This window comes from Anticarsia gemmatalis, chromosome 18, assembly GCF_050436995.1.
Source record: "Anticarsia gemmatalis isolate Benzon Research Colony breed Stoneville strain chromosome 18, ilAntGemm2 primary, whole genome shotgun sequence".
Classification (NCBI taxonomy): domain Eukaryota; kingdom Metazoa; phylum Arthropoda; class Insecta; order Lepidoptera; family Erebidae; genus Anticarsia; species Anticarsia gemmatalis.
Genome location: NC_134762.1, coordinates 3927978 through 3951031, shown reverse-complemented (window position 1 = coordinate 3951031; position 23054 = coordinate 3927978). Strand labels below are relative to the sequence as shown.

The 23054-nt window shown below is 35.1% G+C and overlaps 2 protein-coding genes across 3 annotated transcripts; one reads left to right on the top strand and one right to left on the bottom strand.

Annotated features, from left to right (window-relative positions):
- Positions 1-1471: 1471 nt before the first annotated feature.
- LOC142980534 (ecdysone oxidase-like) lies at positions 1472-14584 on the bottom strand. Of its 2 annotated transcripts, none has more exons than XM_076125968.1 (4): positions 14461-14584; positions 10851-11035; positions 5061-5194; positions 1472-4548 (listed from the first exon to the last, which is right to left on the bottom strand). In XM_076125968.1, the coding sequence occupies exons 2-4, from the start codon at positions 10993-10995 to the stop codon at positions 2968-2970; spliced, it is 1860 nt and encodes a 619-aa protein (XP_075982083.1). In that variant the 5' UTR covers positions 10996-11035; positions 14461-14584; the 3' UTR covers positions 1472-2967. The 2 variants fall into 2 exon arrangements, with proteins under 2 accessions (XP_075982083.1, XP_075982085.1); XM_076125970.1 differs by having other exon boundaries at positions 14365-14506.
- Positions 14585-17552: 2968 nt separating this feature from the next.
- On the top strand, positions 17553-20997 carry LOC142980768 (deoxycytidylate deaminase). Its single transcript, XM_076126347.1, has 5 exons — positions 17553-17706; positions 17881-18030; positions 18233-18321; positions 18975-19188; positions 20317-20997. The coding sequence occupies exons 1-5, from the start codon at positions 17666-17668 to the stop codon at positions 20390-20392; spliced, it is 570 nt and encodes a 189-aa protein (XP_075982462.1). The 5' UTR covers positions 17553-17665; the 3' UTR covers positions 20393-20997.
- The last annotated feature ends 2057 nt before the right edge of the window (positions 20998-23054 follow it).

Genomic DNA, 23054 nt, shown 5'->3' with positions numbered 1-23054 from the left:
CCCCTTTTTTTATCCCTTAACTGTCCCACTGCTGGGCAAGGTTCTCCTTCCAAACGAGGATAGGCTTTGCGTTCACCATGCTGACAAGTGCGGGTTGGGGATTTTACATACCTTCAAGAAATGTATTAAACTATTTTTAGAAAATTATTTCTAATAAGTAGTCACTAAGTCATTGATGACTTGGGTTCGAACCGTCTTGCGTGGAAGGGGCAAACTTATACCACTCGGCACTCAGCCACCTTATAAAAATCTATTTCTCGCTTCAGTGAAAACCCTCCGAGTCAGTTCACCTTGGTAGTTGTTCCGAGCTCAGATAATCATGTCCTAACAGCACTCGAGTAGACTTTGTCATGTAAACGAGCGATTTTACGAGACCGCGGCCGCGGCCCGTGACGACGCCGTGACGACAATATACTGGGTCAACACTTTATATTGTTGTCAATTCGATTATTTGTTGCACTTGTAACTAACGCATCTTCAGTAATTGTCTCGGATTTCCCTAATTATAATAATTTCAGATTTGATAAAATTCATTTGATACTTAACTATTTATTTGGGTATAATTTGCTTAAAAGCTATTTCATAAACCTATTGTAAGTCCGATAACTTAGTAAAGAGCTACGGCGTGCTTGATTTATTTAGGTTATAGTTTAATTATTTCCTTAAACTAATAAACAATTATAATTTCGCATACAAGTTTTGCAACTGCGAATATAGAGATCCATGCAACTCTACATAGAAGTTTTATTGTATGCGCCAAACCTGGCTGTAGTTCATACTGTAGTAGGTAAAACTCCATAACGCCATGTTTTTTGTGGTCAAACTCTTTGGAAACGGCAGGTTTGAGAATATATTAGGGGTTAATTTCATGCCCCAAGTAATAAGGGAATATTTATGTACATTTAGGAATAACTAATATTACACGTAAGTGAAGCCGTACTAGTCGGCTAGTCTCACTTTATGTCAATCAGAAAAACAGCACAACCTAAGGAATAAGATATAAGTACTCTTGCAATCAGGCGGGAACATTACCATTCTTCTTTGTCATGATAATCGTTGGCCCCCGAACTCTTCACCCTCTGTCTAATGCTAATGAGCCTCTTAACCATCCCCTAGAGTACCTCCCCTCCCTTAATTGCAATACTGTCAACCCCCCTTTTGTCATAATTGTATTGTTTTTTAAGCTAACGGTTATACATAAGTTAGCTACAGACAGACACCGGAACTAAAATTTAATTGTTTATTAAAACTATCGACCATAATAAGGTTTTAGATTCGATTCCTGGGTCGGGGTGTTGCATAAAATTTTCTCAATTTATTTTCCTCATCAGTAACCTGAAGCTTTTTAGGAGCTCGTTTAACCGCTTTGGGGTTTTAACCCTTGGGTCTATTTTATTTGCCTTCAACTATTGAGAGCAAATGGCGTGTTGTTACAACATTAATATCATTATGAAAAATGAAACTACGTGAATTCAAACAAATGTATTTATTTATTCATTAAAGACTACATACAATAACTTTGGTATCACACGCATAACTAACTAGAAATAAAATGAAACTCTTATTCATAAACATACTATAAACCTATTTTAGTTAAAAAGCTACTATAATATGTTGTCTCTTTTTCATTTCGCTACGGAGTGAAAGAAACAAAACACTTTATAAGCCTTTCACGCTAAGGAGTGAAAGACACAAAACACTTTATAAGCCTTTCATAACTTCATATTTTTTTACGAATTCATAAGAGGGACAGGGCATAGGTTTCCAACGGGAGCGATACCGCCCTATAAAGGGCTATGGATTTTTGTGGATAGACGGTAGTAGACGCCAACGCAAATACTAAGCAGCAACAAAATGTTAAAATAATCCACGTTGCAATAATGCTGCCAGTCTTCTGGGCACGTGAAAACGGCGATGAGGGGATATTTTATAATGCCTAATATTTATTATATTTAAGTATTTTTCTTTTTTACTATGTACATTGTTTTTAATTATGAGTAGATTCAAATATTAATTGATGATAAATAAACAAGAATAATTTCTTGTAAAATTAGGGATTGTTCAAATTAGGGGATGCTAGTGCATTAAAGGTTGCGAGTCTATCCTAAAGAGCCACAGACATAACGTTTATAATTAAATCGTATACGAAGCAACTCGCATTAAAAATTCGTAATCGCCGCCATTGAGCAAGACTTGAATGAATGCACACAGTTGACTTCACGTTGAATAAAACATGTATAACCGAATTGTATTGGCAATAAAGGTAATCATTAAGAATTATGCTTTCACAAGAACCGTTGGTAGGAACATATCGAATCCTGTTGATTGTTTTTCGACCATTATTCGTAAATAATTGTAATAATTACTTAATGCATGCGTTTCTGTTTATCTACTTAGGTTATACTTCAATTATACATTATGTTGTGACTACAGAGAAGCGGGATTCTTTGCCACTATCGACTATCGTCAACCGGGTCGCTATCAAGAATTTTTGTATGAAAATCTGATCTGTGCCAGCGGGCGCCGGTGGAACTATTTTTACAGTTTATTTTAAATATCCAACTCTCGATACTCGATAGTACCAGCTGTATCGCGCAACAATGTTAAGAAAAATGACTATAAATACAAAAGTTAAGCCTTGGTTACCACGCTGACTAGGTACATATCTAACTATGTAGTATTTATAATATATGATTTACGTTAAATTGTAGACAAACAGTATACTACAATATAAAGCACTGATTTCACCACTTATAAATAAGTACCAGGAAGCTTATCACATTGTATTTTGACATTTTTGTTTCAAGACATTTGCTGTGGGTTTATCTATAAGCCGTGAAACCGGCCCTAAATCAGTTAAAATATTGGACTTCACGTAAAATGGCACTTCTAATTCAAAACAAGTTTATGGCTATGAATTACTTGGGCTGTATTTTGGCTGAACTGATTTACACAGCTGTATATAAATTAATAATATCGCCGTACAGTTAAGAGTCCATACTCTTCTTTGATCATATCTGCCGCCTTTTCTCCAATCATCATGACAGGAGTATTGGTGTTGCCGCTAGGAATACTCGGTATAACTGACGCGTCAACTACCCTTAAACCAGCTACATTGTAAACCTTCAACCTCTCATTCACCACTCCATTAGGACCCATCCTACAAGTGCCGACCCCATGTTGTATCGACGTCACGGCGTTTCTAGCATAACATTGCCAATACTCATCTGTGCCCCACTTAATACCATCACAACCATTCACATGAAGCCTCGCAATTTTGCCTCTTACTTTTCTAAAATATGTCGTATTTATCAAAGTACTCATATACTTCAATCCTTCTGTGGCTACGGCTAAATCATATTTGTTTCTATAATACCCTAAATTAATTATAGGATCTTCGAAAGGATCATTACTTTTCAATTTTACTTCGCCTCTAGACAAAGGGTGCAGCTGGACCACCAAAATATTGTCTATTTCATTAAATGTATTACTTTTGCCAAGTGATGTACAAAACGACCTGTCACCATTGATCACTGTTCTACAACCTATGTATAAAACGGGAGCAGCCCCAGCACCGATGTAAGTATTGAAGAATTGAAAATGTGGTTGTCTTCTGCTTGGATATCTTGCAAAGGAATCATTAAGTCTGAAAAATCCGCTTTGCACTGGAATCGGTACAGTGTCCAACTGTGGAGCCGTTAACAGGTTTTGAGCAACTGTATCCAGACCCGGTTTACCTTGAAGTACTAATTGAATAATTTGATGATCATGGAAATTTTTACCAACCGGTAAGTCTACTAGAGTATCAATGCCAAGTTTCGATAATTCCTTTTCAGGGCCAAGACCCGAATGTAACAACAATTTCGGACTGTTTATGACGCCGCCGGAAACAATAACTTCTTTAGTTGCGTAAACTTTGATTACTTCTTTATCAGGTGTTGCAACTTCTACGCCGTATGCTTCTAAAGTCTCAGGATCGATGAGAACTCTTGTGACTTCGGAATATTTAGCTACTTTCAAATTTGGCTTGTCTTTCGCCGGTTTTAGGTAAGCTTCTGCTGTACTGTATCTTCTACCATTATGAATAATTAGATGCGGTCGTGCAGCTCCTAGTATTTCTGGACCATTGTTTTCCAATACCCTTTTGATACCAATTTCTTCGTAAGACTCTAATCTGCTATCATCTATCGCAGCTGTAGAAGCTAAAGTAACAGGCCTGGAGATTTTAACAGGTCCATCAGGCGAATGAAGGTAAGCGTTTTCTGGATTTTCTAATACAGTTGTATCAGTCATACCTTCTAGCTTTTTGAAGTAGTAAAGTGCTGATTGCCAATCCCACCCAGGAGCTACTCTATTCCACTCCTCATAGTCCTGAGGAACTCCTCTAGAGTAAATGAGGTAGTTAATAGAAGAACATCCTCCGAGCATCTTGCCGCGAGTGTATGGTATCATTCCATCAGGATGTATACGCCCGATGCCTTCGTCAACTTGTGCGTGATAACTCCAATCATATTCAGTATTTTGAAGAGTTGGAAACAAACCAGGGACCTGTAAGAATTACTCAATTTAACGAACAAGTATTTTTACAAAGTATCATACTTTAGAATTGCGTTAAAACATATAAATCACCGTAATAGATAGTGGTCAGCCTTGTTGCAACATCTGGGCATTAAAAACAGTCGCGTGGCTAAACAACGCGTGAGGCCAACAGAGTCATAGGCACATCATACAAGTGACTATTAATGAGAGGCTAGTGTGTCAATGTTTTGGAAATTAATTCCCTAAGGCTTGGTAACGAAATGAAAATACATATTAGGCCTGGAGAACATTTGAAGACGTCGACCTTGTATCTAAAGGGGACTACTGGCCAATCGGGATATAAGAGTGATGGATTTGGTGTTCGGGTATATTATCCGTGCAGTTAGCTAGTTTCTTTGAATTTGGGCGCTGCGACTTAATAACAATTGATGCTTTTAAACCTTCTCCTCTTTTATTTTCAGAATAAGTTACACAAGAAAATTTGTGAAGCTGATCAGAGATAATAGCGATTCGATACTAACCACGCTAGTAGGTGGTGGATCCCCTCCAGCCTCAATGAGGAGCACATCCCAGCTGGCCACCTCGGAGAGGCGAGCTGCCACTATCGCGCCAGCCGACCCGCTCCCCACCACTATGAAGTCGAATCTGTCACCATCTGTGAACATATTTGATTAGATATACTATCATATACTTTTGTTTACAACAATTCATCACCACACACATCATAATAATAACCGTTTATTGAAGAATAATAGCCCGTCCCATGTTTGTACGGGTGGACAAACATTATAGTTTGAGTTCTTATTTTTCTTGCAATTAAAATAGCCCTTGTTAATTGATAATGTAGCATTCTAATGAAGTTTTTTTTTTCAAATCGGTCCAGTCCTTATAGAGCCAATTCGTTACAAACATACTTACAAACCTTTGCACTTATAATATTAGTAAAGATTTCATTTATATAGAATACTTCAGAATTCTGTCTCTAAACTCATCACCAAATCTACACAAAATTTAAATGGGACCATATCGATTTAAGGACCATAATGAACGAAGCCGCTTTCGAATATAAAATGTATTTTGTAAATCAACGCCAAAAGAACAGAGATATGCCCGAAGTTACATAAAAATAAGCACGTAATCATCCGAATCGGGAGTCTCCTTCTTTTTTGAAGTCATGTAATAATGTCATGTGAGTAAGGTATAGTAACGTCAGTTTCGTCTTTTGACAAAAACATCGTGAAATTGTGCAATTTCATTTTTAACCTATAATGTGATACGAAAGGTTACGCGTTAAATTCGAAAACTGTGTTGATACAAAATGTTATATAATAATGTGGTTTCTGATGGCAACGAAAACATTTCTATAGTAAACCATCACCGTGTCATTGATATTATTATGAACTTACTCAAAAATACTTCTGTATAAACAAAAACCACATTTCAATATCTCATTGCTAGGTTAAAAAAAGGAAGTTATTTAAGCGACCTTTTACAAGTGCAAGAAAATAAATAAAAAGGGAGTACTATATAAATTTTTTATGTATTTTACCTTGCCGACTTTTTCGATACAGTACAAAAACCCTGTAAATTATGAGGACAAATAAATACAGGTTGTAAAAACGGACAAACTACACTCAGCGGCAGAAAAAGTGGCCCAAAGCAAAACTACGATAAAACTTTTTAGAATATCAATATATGGTTATTATTTTGGTTATAACTATTAGTTAAACAGTTTATACACAAGTTTAGTTACAATTTACACTAAATAGTCGTAATTTTTAATCAAAAATGGGAAAAATTAAAAAATACAGCTTTTGTCGAAATCGCTTACTGAAAGTTTTTGCAAAAACCTAATTCAGCACCAAAGAAAAAATCTAGTTTATACCGCGTGTTACCTCCTCTAGCATTTATGGTGACCTGCATGCATTCTGGCATGCTTTGGAGGATGTTTTAATTACTTCTTGAAGAACTTTATCCCACACTCTGACTAGAGCGGTTCTTCGCTCACCAAGTGATTCTGGTGGGTTAGGCAGTGCACATACATTGTTTTTTAGCATGTGCCAGACATGTTCTATCGGGTTGATGTCTGGACTGTGAGCAGGCTAAGCCAGTTTTTGAATCCCGATATCAGCAAGGTGCGATTCCACAACGCGGGCGCTATGAGCGCGCGCATTAAACTGCATTAGAGTTAATCCTCCCGACCAATGAAATCCATAAGTGGTACAACATGGTCTTGGAAGATTTCTTCAATGTACCCGGCTGCTGTTAGGCGCTGATCTACGATGACAAGCTCCGTACGTGCCTCCAAACATACACCTCTCCATACCATAACAGACCTACCTTTGTAACTGACCGTCTGACGTGTTGTGTTGGGAAAAAACCGTCCTTAATGGCGTCTTTACACTCTCTCACGACCATTTGGTGCTCTTAATGCTACTCAGCACTCATCGGTTAACAAGAACTTGCTCCATTGGTCGATAGCCAATTCACATGTTTACGAGCAAATCGTAATCGCGCAACTCGATGGTGTCTCTCGAGTTCTAGTACTCGGGTTGGTCTTCCTGCCTGTAAATTACGTTCTTTTATCTTTCGCCTCATGTTCCGTTCACTAAGAATGACTCCGCGTGCCGCTTGAAGCCTCTAGTGAATCTCAAACGCTGTCAGAAAGCGGTTTCTCAGCACCTCGAGGTTAACAAATCGGTCATCTCTTGCGGATGTACATCGTGTTCGTCCAATTCCTAGTCGCCGCGTGTAGAGACCAGTCTCACGATACCTCCTAATCGCAGACCTTAAAGTGGTACGCGATACATTGAAAAATGCAGCCACCTCTCAATGGTAATGGCCCTGATCGGACAACAAGACCACCTAAGCCACTTGTTCAGCAGAAAGTGGCATCTTCAAATCTTTTCTAAAATCTAAATAGACCAATAATCAATATAAATTACAAAGAAAATCGTTTCCGTGCAGCAATATTTCAAAATACAGAATTCAACTGACCTCTCGAATCAACACTGAATTCAGTTCTAACACACATTGTTAGAAAAAGTCATCCGTCACTTAAATTAATCTGAAATTCAACACTTCATAACACTAAACAGATCACTTCGCAACTACTTACAACAATATATCTTTCATATATTACTTAATTTGTTTACAAATTCACGATAAGCGCTTGGGCCACTTTTTCTGCCGCTGAGTGTATTATTTATAACCGCAACCTTAAATAAAGAAGTCAACCGCACTCACAAACGTCGCTATCTGTCATTCATTAAATCTACCACACAAATCTATTACAAAGGTACTTTAACTAAAAATCCTTTAGGGTCTGCGCAAACGGGCCACCGACCACAGCCACTGGTGGCCAGCGACACCCACTTAACACGTTTTTCCATATATTTTGTATAGACACACCGCACACGTGTAGCCGGTGGCAGCCACTCGCTACAGGATACAAAATATATGGAAAAACGTGTTAAGTGGGTGTCGCTGGCCACCAGTGGCTGTGGTCGGTGGCCCGTTTGCGCCGACCCTTAAACTTCGTCACATCTCTTATAAAAAAAATCTATAGACTCTAGTACAAATTGCAGTAAGTACTGTTATACCCAAAAGTTAACAAAGAGGTGGGATACTCCCATGCTTCGGCATTAACATGGTCGCCCCACGTAATAGCCATTTACCAGCTACTAATGAAAAACATTCTTAAATAAACAAAAAATACCAATAGCAGTTTACCCGGGAATCGAACTACCAACCTCAGTCGGATACACTACCGTATGCACCACAGAGGCAGTTGCATGCGGAAGGTAAAAAGTAAAATATGAACGATTTTAAACTTTCGCGACTCGATCGAATTGCATCTACTGTGAATCGAGACGTCAGGTGAATAAAAAAGGTATTCTAACTTTTAATTTTGCATTATAATATTAGGTCGGGGAAAAAGTCTTTTCGCATTATAGTATGTATGAACTTGTAATAAAATCTCTTTGGCTTCAAGAATCACAAATGAGTACACGGTTCATTAGGTTTCTTTTAGTGAGCTCGTGAGGTACCCAAATATCGAGCTTTTTTGTGTAGAGAAAATATTTTATTACAAGTTCATTCATACCATAATGCGAAAAGACTTTTTCCCCAACCTAATATATTTGATGTTTCACATAATATCAAAACATAAAAATGAAATTGAGACAGCAAATATCGAAATTGAGGCCATGTGGAACAATTTGTTTGCATATCTGATCTTGATGCAACTTTCAGTGTCATTTTAACCAAATATTTTGAGTAATAATGCAATATCTATACTAATATTATTAAGCTGAAGAGTTAGTTTGTTTGAACGTGATAATCTCAAGAACTACTGATGCGAATTGAAAAATTATTTTACTGTTGGATAGCCTATTTATTGAGAAAGGCTATAGGCTAACATCACGCTACGACCAACAGGAGCAGAGTACCATTAAAAAATGTCACAAAAACGGGGGAAAACGTGACCCATTCTCTCTTATGTGACGCAAGCGAAGTTGCGCGGGTCAGTTAGTCAAAAATAAGATAGTAGAGATAGTTTCGTTATAATTTATGCGTCTACTTGTCTTGCGTCAATATAATCACGTCCATACAAGTTTGTCACAATCGAGTCGAAACACTTCCGCCATTGATCCTTGACTTGAAACTTGATCTGCAATCATTGCAGACTGGAATGATCAGTTAGACCAGACGTTTCGGTTGCATTACTTAATTAAAACGATACATTTACATGATGAATCATGCAATCTATACCAATCTATACTAATACTATACTATAATATTATAAAGCTGAAGAGTTTGTTTGTTTGTTTGATTGTTTGTTTGTTTGTTTGTTTGTTTGAACGCGCTAATCTCAGGAACTACTGGTCTGATTTAAAAAATTCTTTCAGTGTTAGATAGTCCACTTATCGAGGAAGGTTATAGGCTATATATCATCACGCTCCGACCAATAGGAGCAGAGTAGCAATAAAAAATGTTACAAAAACGGGGAAAATTTTGACCCATTCTATCTTATGTGACGCAAGCGAAGTTGCGCGGGTCAGCTAGTAATAATATAAAGCTGAAGAGCTTGTTTGTTTGTTTGAACGCGCTAATCTCAGGAACTACTGGACCGGTTTGAAAAATTCTTTTAGTGTTAGATAGCCCATTTATCGAGGAAGGCTATAGGCTATATATCATCACGCTACAACTAATAGGAGCAGAGTAACAGTAAGAAATGTTACAAAAACGGGAAAAAAATCGACCCATTCTCTCTTATGTGATGCAAGCCCAGTTGCGCAGGTCAGCTAGTTATTGATAAAACTATATGTTATTAGATACAAATAATTAGCAATGTTGCGAAAATAGAACAAAGTGTTTGTAATATTGATTGCCTCTGTTGTGTGGGCGGGAGTGTACGAACGCTGATCGTGAGTTTTGGGTTTGATTCCCGAGTCATCCAAGGTGGTATTTGAGCATGTCTAATTTATATTAGAATTGTCTAGATATAATCTCGAAGTTTAGTAACGTATTCGATATAGCTTTATACCCTCCCCTGGTTACAAAGAATAGAACTTACATTGTAAATAGCGAAACGCAGTTGTATCTCACACTTCTGCAAAATTTTTCAGGTATAAAAAGCGTGATGTTATATACATAAGCAATTTATTATGTCTATTATCTATATAAATAAAACTGAATCACCGAAATATATGTACGCGCATAACTTTTGAACAACTCAACTAAATTAGATAATTCTTTTTTTTTTGTTTGTAACAGCCGGGGTATGATTTGTACAATCGGTCGGATCAAAACCGCGAGAATGGAATCAGTGGGATAAAATTGTACTATAACCGAACGAAGTCGGGCCCGTCCACTAGTAAATAAGTAATTGATAAAACTATAATATATGATATTAAATATAAGTCTGTAGGACTGCTGCGAAAATAAATCACCGAATTATAATATAACGCAATAGGAATGATGACTAATTTCGTTTTTTTAGTCCAATTAGTAGAATGTGAAAAAAATTACACACATATTTGTAATTTTTGTGCATAATCAAATTATTACCGCGATACATTCAGTTGAAAAGTCGCATGACGTCACGTTAGAGTACAAAATGTACAACACCGTGACGTTTTTAGCATACGCTCCATAACTTTAATGCTTTTTGAGTAAGTCACTTTATTGGTTTTTAATAAAAAGAAAATCCGTGTCTAACCTTTTTAAATTATCTGACTGGCGGGCTAGTTATAATTTTTGTTCTTACCTTGGAAATATCCCTATTGTATTACCTAGTGTTCACGTACCTTTTAACCGGTAGTTCTGTGGCCAGTCTGTCTGCATGACGGCCTGGGATAAGGCCAGGCCTCTCAGCAACCACTGCACGAGCGGCACGGAGCTCCAAGACTGTATCATCTTGAAAAACTCATTCACCACTGTGTTTACCGACATTTTTCCTTTTGCTTGCACTAGTTACTACGTTGATTCATATCTATAAATAAATCATTGGTCTTCACTTTAATACATGATGTATTAATAGTCCTAATTATGACTCGATTTAAGTAATTACGCGTTAGTAAATGTTTATTTTAGACGTATTAGTACCTAATGCACTACTTTATAGTTAATCATCATTATCTAATCTCCTCGCTCGTATTTCATTTCTGAATATTATAAATTATGACCATTGTTTGCTGCCATTGCTTCCGATGTGCTGGTCGATAGATTTCACAGGTTATTGATATTATGTTTAAATAATTCTCGAATTGTTGCTTGTTACACATATTCATATATATATCCAATGGTACCTGGCGTATCCTTGAACGTATAAATATATTTGAATTTTAATGACGCTTAATTTAGATTTTATTATAGTTAAGTTGTTAACGAGGGATGTAGTCTAAAATGAACTGTTTGGAAGACAAAAGTCAGCTTTATTTTAATGTATCCTCGTATTACAACACAAACGTAATGCCCTTCAGTAACGCTGAATAACTGATAGAATGTCTCAAAAGGCCGCAATTGCCTTATTTTTTTAAATTGAGTAACTGTATGGAGTAATTTTGTAAGTGAATACTAATTGTATTACGCGATTTATAATGGCTTTTACAATATATTTCTGTAATTTCGACGCATCGACTAGTTTTCAAAGTCAGGGTAACATCCATTGCGGCAATTTCCGACGCCTGGGTATGCTCGGGTAGTTACAAATGATTTCTACATTTAATTTTTAACTATCCAGGCTTACCCGTGGTCCAGACTTGCCCCAACGCACTATCTTATTCTATCCACTAAAACAGTTGTTTTTTTTTTGCTATTTATTTTATTATTATCTTTAGGGTACATTCAGATGACGAGCGTTAAACGCGCGTTTACAACTACATACTTTTTATTCAGGCCGTACACATGCTAAAATATTCGATATCATTGGTTTTCCATGTTTCCGTCTAGTAAAGCGCGCGCTTTCGACACGGATATATGCATTTTATTAGAGATCTTTTCGTTCAGAAACCGTCCGAAATGGAAACCGAAGCTTTTACTAGTTCATCGCTCATAAGAGCCAGTAGGTCATCAAATGACTTGATGGACATTCTAAAATAGTTCAAAATTTGGGTCGTAATTGCCTTAATTTGGGATACAAAATTATGTACTGGCTTTCAGTCAGCCTGTCCCCTTGTCAAAATTGGGTGAAGCTAATACGTCCGTCTTCTGTCGCGTTGGTACCTATAAAATCACCGCTAAAACTGTTTCTACGTCCATCTCTGGCAAATGAAAAGAACTCTACAGAAATCTATTGCCGCGACAACGCACGTTCAACGCCTGACAAGCGCGTGTCATATGAACACTATACAAAACGCTGAAGGCTTGTCTAAACGTAGCTTTAAAGTAAGGTACCCGTGGGTATTAAGGCCTAGCTAAGGGAGATTTGTAATAAAATGAAGAATATCCAATATAATCAACCAGTTTTTATAATAATCAGTCATGTACTTATATTACTACCGAGTTTAAACAAAAAATAGCTTCTAAAGCCTAAAACTAAAACATTATAACACTTTTAAAAAAACGCTGTCTTTAGGCCTTATTATAATAGGGTAAGGTAAAAAGGCCTATACTATAAACTATTCAAAAATCAACTTAAACTAAGTAAATTAGTATTCTTGACATCAATAATCATTGACAAAAGGCAATAGAAAGCATAGTAGTCTTAATAAATAAAATAAATTGTCCTTATTCGCATCCATCAGGACATTGAAAATCATCAGTATATTCTGCAGTCAAACCGACACATTCTTCGTGGTACCACTTGAAGCATCGCGAACATTGCCTCATTGCATCATCCATTCTATCTTCTTTGCAGGCATGACCGTACCGATATTTTTTTTTTGTGATTTATTTTTGTCAGATCGCCTTCTGACTACAATGCTCGTTTGGGAGGCATCGTGACTGTAAGCACTGAAAACAATAATAAATAAATTGAAAATATAAACTACGTATATACTACCCACTAACAAATATTTTAAAAACACGCTCCTACTTATATAGCAGTTAAAAAAATAGGAGTATAATAAGGCCTATTGTAAAATTTTATAGGCCTTAATATCCGCCAACCACCTATTTACAGAAAAGAATAATAATATAATTTTTATAACTACAAGTCTCTTAAAACGGTAATCTAAGGACAAGCATACGTTAATTAATAAGCGGACAGTCAATACAGGTTTGTAAATATGATATTTTCTAAACAACTTACGTTTTACTGGAGTCAATTTTTATAATTCGTGCTGCTGAACCGCACTTCTGAATGATTTCGATGACATTTCCGGGGGGAGAGGTGCAAGAGTGTGTCCGCCACTTTGCAGCGACTCGTATACGCTCTGAGCTTGTGTGACTGTAATCTTGATCGTCTACTACTGTATTTCGTACGTTTTTTGTTATTTAGGCCTTATTACCCGACAGGCCTTAATACCCGCAGGTACCTTACTTATAATAAATTATATTTCGAAGTAATAGTTGCTATTGTCCGCTGGCTGTTGTAATGTGTACCCTTGTCCGAGTATAGACTACATAGTGCATAAACCAATGTAATCGATTCAATTAATGGACGTGAACAATTTTTACGGGCATATTGTGTTGATACGTTGTAATCATGTACTACTTGTGAATCAGACTAATTAAACACTTTCAGGCATTTTCATTGACGAAATCTTGTGAAACTGAGTTTGTATATTAATTATGCTTTATTTAGGAGCTATGACACTGGGAAAAATATAACAGTTAAATCACAAATTAGTAGATTCGTCAACGGGGATAGATCTCCCAGGCTAGAAAATTTAAGATTTTTTTAAGTTGCGTGTAACCTGTAGGGACTGTCACTTAATTTGAAAAACAATTAACCCTAGCCGTTTCTGGTAAGTACTTATATATTTATTATAAATTATTTTTTTATAAATGAGAGGGCCATAGAGTTATCCAGCCCCCACGTGGACGATGGTCGACCGTGGTTATTGAAAAACACTCCAATCAACATTTTGTCAAGAGAAAACCGGGCCACTAAACACTTGTTTTAATTCACAACTGATCTCAATTTATTAAACACTGTCTCGTATACAATTTCATTATTTAAAATACCTAATCTAGTTAGTAAAAACCAATAATTTATTTATATCCTAATATTATAAGATTATTAATTCAAAACTGTAATATTTTCTAAAAAATAATTCCAAATAGTGTTTAAATTACTTGACTGTAATTAACACATTTCAAATTCAAAATAAGTACATATCCTATTCCTTTTATTTGAATTTATTTTTCAAGCCCCACCGTTAAAACCGCTATTTTTTATTTCGATGTGTACAAACTACGCGGAACTTTTTTAACACTTGAACCATAGACGTAGCATAGACAAACACAACTCACTTAAAAACAGAACGTAACAGACTGCCACAGTTTATGTTAAATAAATAGATTTATTTAACGCGAACACTGAACGATGGCCGCGCTTCGGAAGGACAATCAACAACTTAACACAACTAAAACTTGCCGGTCGCAGCCTTTCGTTATTGCCAAACTCAATTTTTGGGGGTGATAAGGTTACTTTTAAAAAATTACAGTCGTATATTATCGCTTTCTTATAGGTACATACAATTTACGACCATAGATTGTCAAATTGTGACGCTAGTGGCGCGCTGGTTAAGGTGGTCGCCATGCCAATATCACTGCACCAAAGGTAGTAGGTTCGATTTCTACAAGAAAAGAAAAAAAAATGTGCGTATCTTTATATCGCGCTTGTTCAGTTTTTTTTGGCATAGCAACCTAACAAACAAATAAATATTATTAAATAATACACAAACATTTTTGATTTCAAACTAATCAGAGCTTGTATCTACAATGTTAACCGAATAAGTGATAAACATACTGTACTTCTAAATGCATAATTATTAAGATAAATTAACACCGGGCTCAGAACAGATACTTGTCATCACACAAATATTTGTCCCGGGTGGGATTCGAACCCACTACCTTAAACCACTGCTTCAAACATGCAGTTAGTGATCCTAACCTTACCAGGTATTCATGTCGATTCCCACACTGATCAAATATTTGTGCGATCCACAGATAGTGGTTTCGGGTCTGCTTGTACTTTGTGTCCATTGTTTGTAAAAGTCTTCGCGACACAAGAGCTATTCATAGTGCGAGAGTTGTCCTTAAAAAAAATAATAAGATTTTTTTTTAAACCCAACTGTTTTCCCAACCCGGGAATCAAATAAACACCTCGTGATCGCGATATTCGCAATAATTCGCATACACTTCGAATCGGACTATCCCCACAGGGTATTTGTTTATCAGTTATCAACTTTAAAAAAACTGGAAAATCGAGAACTACCAACTTTTTATTCAAACGACATTTTTGTGCATTTCATCAATGCGTTTATATATGGCTCACCTACATAGAATTCAGTTCAAGGCCTACATAATGCCTATTATATCGCATTATCGTATAATGTACGTTAAAGTTTCACTTTTACTTCACCCATACATCGAATTGTTTAATAAAATGATAAAACATATGAGTTTAATTTGTTTTTTGGTAATTAACGAATAGTAATTGCAAAGTAATTAGGTTGAGTGTGTTCAAAGATAATTTTATACTTACCTCATTAAGTATTTGGTTGAATTAAAGTCGTCATTATAAAACACTTTTCGATATTGATATAAAATAACCAAAATAACAAAATCGATACGAAAGTCAAATATTGGTATGTAAATTTATTTATTTATGTTTCATGAAATTATAGAGTGCAATACACAGACATGAGTACGGTCAAAGCAACACTTCGGGTCACAGGCCGCTCGTTGACGGCTAGATGTCAACCAGTGGCTGGGATCGTAAGCGCTCGCGGTCATGTCGTCTTACATAATGGTTGAGTCAATGTGCCGGAACTATGAGGTCTTTTTGCGTCCTTACACCGTTCACAGTAAGGCTAAATTCAGTACGAGGAATAACCCTTTCCAAAAGGATATGTTTAAACTGTAGGCTGTTTAAATTTAAACGAAACCTTAATTATTATACATAAAATATAAGACTGTTATTGTACGAAACCTTGCATACTATTTTTATGGTCAAGTTCAACCTCAGTCTGTAAATAAATATTATTCTGCGCGATCAACTGTATCAATTATTATGCAACAGCCTATATAGCATTAATATGTAGCAGGCTAGCCTACCTTATACATAAATATAAATAAAGATGTGCTACCATATTATTAAAGATCTACAATAGATCGAACTGAAGGACGACCAAAAATAATTACCGCGTTTCAGTACATAATTTGATGTAATATAATATCGTTTGATTAGTTAATGGTTTTATTATTTTTAATTTTTGTAATTCGATTTGAATTACGGCAATTATTAGATATTATTGTGAGTAAAAAATCGTAAAGGTTCATGATTATACTGGTAGCAGTCGATCATCGCTTGGTGCAGACCTATTGAAGAATTGGGTCGCTGAAACAGAAACGCACGCAAACAATGTATTTTTCGATTCGGAATAATAATGCACCCGTATTAAGTGTTCATCTTTTTTTCAATTTATCTATGTTGCAATGTAGGTTACTGTACCTGTTATTAGGTAGGTACTATATACCTACTAACTATGATTTAAGTACGATTGAAAATGCGGATCATTGTAAATTGTTGGTGGCCAATATAATAACTATTCTTAACTGTTTCCTTTATTGACCTTCATTCACAAGCGGCACAAGTTATTTGAATCACGTAACAGTTTCATAAGATTCTCGACTGGTTGAATACAAATTAAGCATAAGACTTATAATCATTGACAACGTTTGATTAACATGTTTTTGTGTATATAAATAAGTAACTACCTTTAGATCTAATGTAATAGGTAGTATGTGTTATGAAGGGATCAGTGGCGCGGTCGGTAGTGTTTACGACTGCCGCGCAAGAGGTCCGAATCCCGGATCGGTCCAAAAATTATTTTCAGAGCTTTCTGTTCAAAAAATTCTCAGATATGGGTTAGGAAGTTGAAGTCGTAGACCTCCATGCCTCGGAAAGCACGTAAAGCCGTCGGTCCTACGCCTGACTTCTATCTGGTCGTATCGGTTTAGCCGTTCCACCAGACTATGAGAGTAAAGGAATAGAGAGTGTACCTGTGCATTGTGCACGCACTTGGCCACTATAAACAAAGTCCTGCACAGTTGGCTGGCTTGAATGAAACTGGCCGCCGTAGCTTTATTTTTATAATTCTTTAAACAAAATCTCCTTGCTCCACAATTGCGTCACTTAAAAAGTAGTTAAATATTAAGGACGCACTATTTATTTTTTTTATCATTGAATAACCAATAATTACAATATTCTAACATGCTGTCATATTTTTATTAATTCTATAATACCAATACTACGATTACGTCAACACTTGTCATAACTAAACGTTTTTGACACAATCAAAAACAGCTGTTCAGCAGCCGGGATGTCAAATTGACGTTTTATGTCAACTCTCGTCTAGCGCGGGCAGTGTACGTCTCGAAAAACTTCCGCAACAAAATACTCTCAATTTTATAAATATAATATAGTTCTGAGTAAGGTGATAAATAATAAATGGATATAACAGAAATGACGGCTAATATGTCATTACAGAAGTAAGTGTACAATTAACTAACTTTATACATTCTTCGCGGTCTGTTTTAAATTGTTTATTCATGTTGTTAAACACCATTCCAACCTATAAATTTTATTTATTCGTGATTGTCTCACAAAATTTAAAAAAATCATTCTTGGTTGCAATATGTTAAAGCTATTTTTACTCATTTCAGACAGACCCCACAGAAAAAACGTAACGGTTATCTCGATTGGCGAGAATATTTTATGGCGACAGCGTTTTTGGCTGCAAAACGGAGTAAAGACCCGAGTTATCAAGTTGGTGCTTGTATTGTTAATAAGGAAAACAAAATTGTGGGCATTGGGTATTACTTTTTGTAGTATTAAGCTATTTCTGTCACTACCAAGCAAAAAAACCCCTTTTCCCTGACCATCCATCCAAGAATGCATCCAGATCATACCGCTGACATGGTTACGGCCTTGCTGTTGTTGCTGAATTGTTTTTGTTGATAAATTTTAGCCATACAAGAATATGCTTACAAAAATTAATAACTTTTGAACTTTCAGTTACAATGGTATGCCAATAGGATGCAGTGATGATGAATTTCCATGGGAAAAGGATACCCCCTCACCTTTAGAAAGTAAATCTCTCTATGGTTAGTAAGTAGTATCTATTTTCTTATTATAGATATGTATTTATATCTTATATTTTTCTCTATAAAGGTATATTTATGTATGCCTTTATACACTCAAGGCTGTAAGGCTATATTCATATTCTCAATTTTTATTTTTATAAACCTACTTCTTTTAAACTCATAGTTTTCTCAAAGAATTTGTAATAACCAATCTTAAAGAGCAAATACTAAGTAAACATACAATGACAACATTTATCTTAGAATTCATTAAATTTAATATCAATTTACTTGTAAGTATAATAACTTTTATCAGTAGCTTGTTAATATTCCACAAATGTTTTCTTTACTAATTAGATTAGTAATTGTCTTTCTTACTTTGTTGAGATTATTATCAGTGGGTTATAAACATGTGTATGGAAACTCAGGCCACTATCGAGAAATATTCTAACATAATTTAGACAAGACATTGCTCAACCTGGTATAATAATAAGTATCCGTCTTATACACTGAGACTAATGGAGGAGTCAGAAGGCACAAATGTGATACATATTTAACATTTCTGAAACAAGAATATAGACTTTAAATATTTGTAAATCAAACAATATACCATATAACTTGGTAATGCCCAAAAACATTTATATTGTGTTTTTTATAATATGTAAATATTATTTCAGTATGTCATGCAGAAATGAATGCTATAATCAATAAGAATGCAGCAGATGTAAAAGACTGCACAATCTATGTTAGTTTGTTCCCTTGCAATGAGTGTGCTAAGATGATCATACAGGGAGGCATCAAGGAAGTTATATATTTTTCTGATGAGAAAGCACACAAACCTAAGTATATAGCATCAAAAAAGATGTTTGATGCTTCAGGAGTCAAATATTGGTATGTATGATTTATTTATTTTATTTTGTTTTGGATTGTTGTCCCACTGCTGGGCATAATTGAGATGATAGATATTGAAGGCATCAACCTCCAGTTTTGTAGTGCATTTAGCGGTAGTTTATCTATTCGATAGCGTTTTTTTATATGAGTTTAAATACTATTGAATAGATAAACTACCAATAAATGCACCTCAGAAACTGGGGACTAGTTATCATGCCAATGTTTATCAGGCCTGCCTCGACAGTGATGTCCATCCATGATTACTTCATTTTAATGAATTCTGCAAAAAAATATAATTAACTAAAAGACTTTATATACATTAAATAAGAAATTATAGTAGACGCCGCCCGCATTTTTCTCCTGTAATTTTTTTTTATTATTTGGTGTCTGCTGCTATACAGACACATAAAGTTATATTGCATACTATTTCTTGTTCTTAGAAACTCAAATCATTGAAGTATGGCTAGTAGGTTTTCACAAACATTTGTACAGCTTGGAATTAAAAGTAGCGTTTTTCATATATTTATTGACAGGAAAACGAATTCAAAAGATTAATCTTTAGGTACTTTCCAGAATCAATCTAATATTATTACCGCTTAACAAAGCAATGTCATAATTCAGGAAAATTATATCCACAAAGGACATCGGAAATGCATTTGTAAAATGATGCTAACTTATCACTGAATGCCCAATACACTGTACAGTGTATTTGAGTTGACGTGTTTTCGGCAACTTTCTATATAAATGAGAATTCTAATCAGGCCGCTTATATTCTTTGTGCTGTAGTCTACTGCAGTAGCGCAATTCTGTACAGCCGGTACCGTCGAGTATCGAGAGTTTGACTTTTAAAATGTACTGCCAAAATAGTTCTTATAGAGAGAATCGAACTACAGATTATAGCACAAAAAATATAAGTAATTGAAAAGAAATGAAAACGAGGACTTCAAGTGATACAGACCACAAGATCGAATGGCGTTCATTCATTCCATCACCTGTACAGTGTACAGATCTCCTAAATTTGCTGCTTTAGTCTATCAACACTCTTGCAACATCCAGTTATTTGGCGTACCGAGAAAACCTTTGATGATTGTTGATATATTATTATTTAACGGAAACCTCTCTTTTCAGGCAGTACATACCAAAGACTAGCAAAATTGAAATCAACTTTACAGTTAATGTGGATGCTATGAGCCCATCAAATTAATTTTAAGGCATAAGAACTTTTTTACGACGTATTTGAAGACCAATTTATTTTAAATGACATAATAATTATTAAAATATAATTATATAAGGTGGACGAGATTACCGTGGAATTATCCAATAGGTATGGTTATAAATGAAACATAAATATAAATAAATTTGTAAAATAAAATTTAATTACTTTATGTACAAGATGACACGGGTACAGATACTCCGATCACACAACTTGAATACAATAAAATCAACATGGTGATTTACAACTAACTAATTGAACATACTTTGTGTAGAATAAACAACTGACTACATCCACTGAATATGTTTGAAAAGTCATCATTATGTTAAATAATAAGTGTCCCATTTTTTTATTGAATTCCTTAACTGTCTACAACCTGTGTAGACAAGACGAACTTTTACAAGCCCAGCTTCAAATAGTAAAACAATATGTTTTCATAAGATTCAGTAGATGTGGTCGAGAAACGAAATGTTTCACTGTTATATAACACAATAGAAGTGCATGTGATTGTTACAATTTGGAGTATTCAATTATATAATTATTGTCCAAACTTTACACATATCTACAAAAAAGAAAATAAATGAAATCCAACAGAAGTGTATTACATTTGAGTCCATGTTCACCATCCGTACATTGACATATTTATTACACCCTAGCGCCCCATGCAGTCAAGATTCAAGTCATCCAAGACCTCGGAACTAACGATATTGTACAGTACAAACTTAAAAGTAACAATTATTTACAAGCATACCGTCAGCTCATTGCGCGGCGCCGCACCGTGACCGCGACCGATGTTAAGTTTGCCACACAACATATATTTTACATATTTAAAACCAGTCATTATTTGAAACTTTAAATCCTAATTATATTCTGTTACATGAATATTGTTGAACACTTGAGGCCACACGATGTAAACTTTACAGGGGAATTCGAAACGAGAGATTACAGCGACTTTAGACCGAATGCTTATGTTATATTAGTATTGAAAAATTTACACTAATATCAGATTTTATTGTACAAATTGTCGTGAGATGCCATTACAACATGGCGGTTAGAGGATCACAGGACTAGACATACTGTTTAACATTAAGTCATAAGACACTACATGAAGCAACGCTTTGAACAATCATTTCAACATTTTATTAATAACGTGTGTTTCCGCACAACAACAATCCTTCTTGGCCGTACAAAATAACACTACCTACTATCATTTTATTCAGAATTATATAGACGAAGATTGTTCTTGTATGAAAATAACGACAAGTTGTAAACTATAACTGTATTATTCCCCTCAAATGTCAACACTTACCGTCCAGGCGAGTGTCAAGTAATAACAAAGCAGTTTGTAGCTGTTAGGGAAACGAGAGTTAAAATGGGAGATAAAGCCTTACTAACTAAAAATATGAAGGAACATGTTTTAACAATTCATTGCGTTTCGGGGGACTAATGAAGTCGTTAGTAAACACATTACCCGACGTCTATATGATACAGCTGTCATTCTGCGTAACAAGACAAAGATTCCGTCATTGTATGATATCATTAAAATTTTCTATAAGTCGAAAAATTACTTTACATTAATCGCTAGTGCAGTTATCAGATTTGCTATAAATTGTATGCATGCATTTATACGAAATAAATTTTAATAACTACGTTGGTATGTTGGCTGAGATTAAGTATTCAGTACCTCGATAAGCTATATATCTAGGATATTCGCAATAATTTAAGAAAACTTTATATTTTCTACGTAAAATTGTCAAAAACTTTTCCTATAACAACAATATCCACTCATACATTTTAGAATAACCAATTCAATACAAAATCTCACTGAGACACTACCAGAGTGTTACGACTCGGTGGTTTTGAAACGTTATCAGTCAAATATTGTTTACTGATATCATATTGATATTCCAGGCAATATATCACAAATAAAACTCAAATACATACGAGTATACATATAAAGCGCAAAACAAACAAATCCTTGAGAGAAACTCGTTATTTTTGTGACGTTAGTTAACTGATATGAAAACACTGATACGGATCAAACCATCCCTACTTTATCTAACGTTAGAACAATCAAACTTCTCTTTAAATTAATTGATTCAGATTTTTTGCAACAATTATTAAGATCATCTAGTCACCAGAATTTTAATAAAATCATATCTGTCGTTAATAATTGAATCTAGAATTATTATAAGTCGTACCATCTAGACAAATTTGTAATACAACAACAAAATGTAAACAGATATGATTTTATTGAAAAATCTGCGTGACAATTCAGTTCTTTGGTTCTTCTCAATGTAACTGTTAAAGTTACTAATTTGTTTTTGAAATCAGTGTAAAAATTCAATTCGTAAACGTTTTCAGTACATCAAGTATGAAAAAAATTTAAACGGAGTCTCCTTTTAGTACATCTTGAATAAAAAACTGTTACATCTGTCCGTGACGAGATGAATTCGACCGAATAAAATGGTCTTTGACATTCCGCTGAAATATAAACGATCGGTAACAACGCCTCGGGGGAACGTCATAACATATAATTATTGCTTATTTTTTGCCCTACACCTTTATCATATTTACAATATATTCCACGTCATACAAATTTTGTGAACACGAACCTATCTAACTCGCTAAACGAAAGCATTCGGATGCGTAA

Coding starts and splice junctions, on each gene's coding strand:
- LOC142980534 (XM_076125968.1), bottom strand. CDS start 10,995: ATGTCGGTAAACACAGTGGTGAATGAGTTTTTCAAGATGATACAGTCT. Junction 5,195..10,850: donor ACAGAACTACCGGTTAAAAG/GTACGTGAACAC, acceptor ATATGTTCACAG/ATGGTGACAGATTCGACTTC. Junction 4,549..5,060: donor ATCCACCACCTACTAGCGTG/GTTAGTATCGAA, acceptor TAATTCTTACAG/GTCCCTGGTTTGTTTCCAAC.
- LOC142980768 (XM_076126347.1), top strand. CDS start 17,666: ATGGATATAACAGAAATGACGGCTAATATGTCATTACAGAA. Junction 18,322..18,974: donor AGAAAGTAAATCTCTCTATG/GTTAGTAAGTAG, acceptor ATATTATTTCAG/TATGTCATGCAGAAATGAAT. Junction 19,189..20,316: donor GCTTCAGGAGTCAAATATTG/GTATGTATGATT, acceptor CTCTCTTTTCAG/GCAGTACATACCAAAGACTA.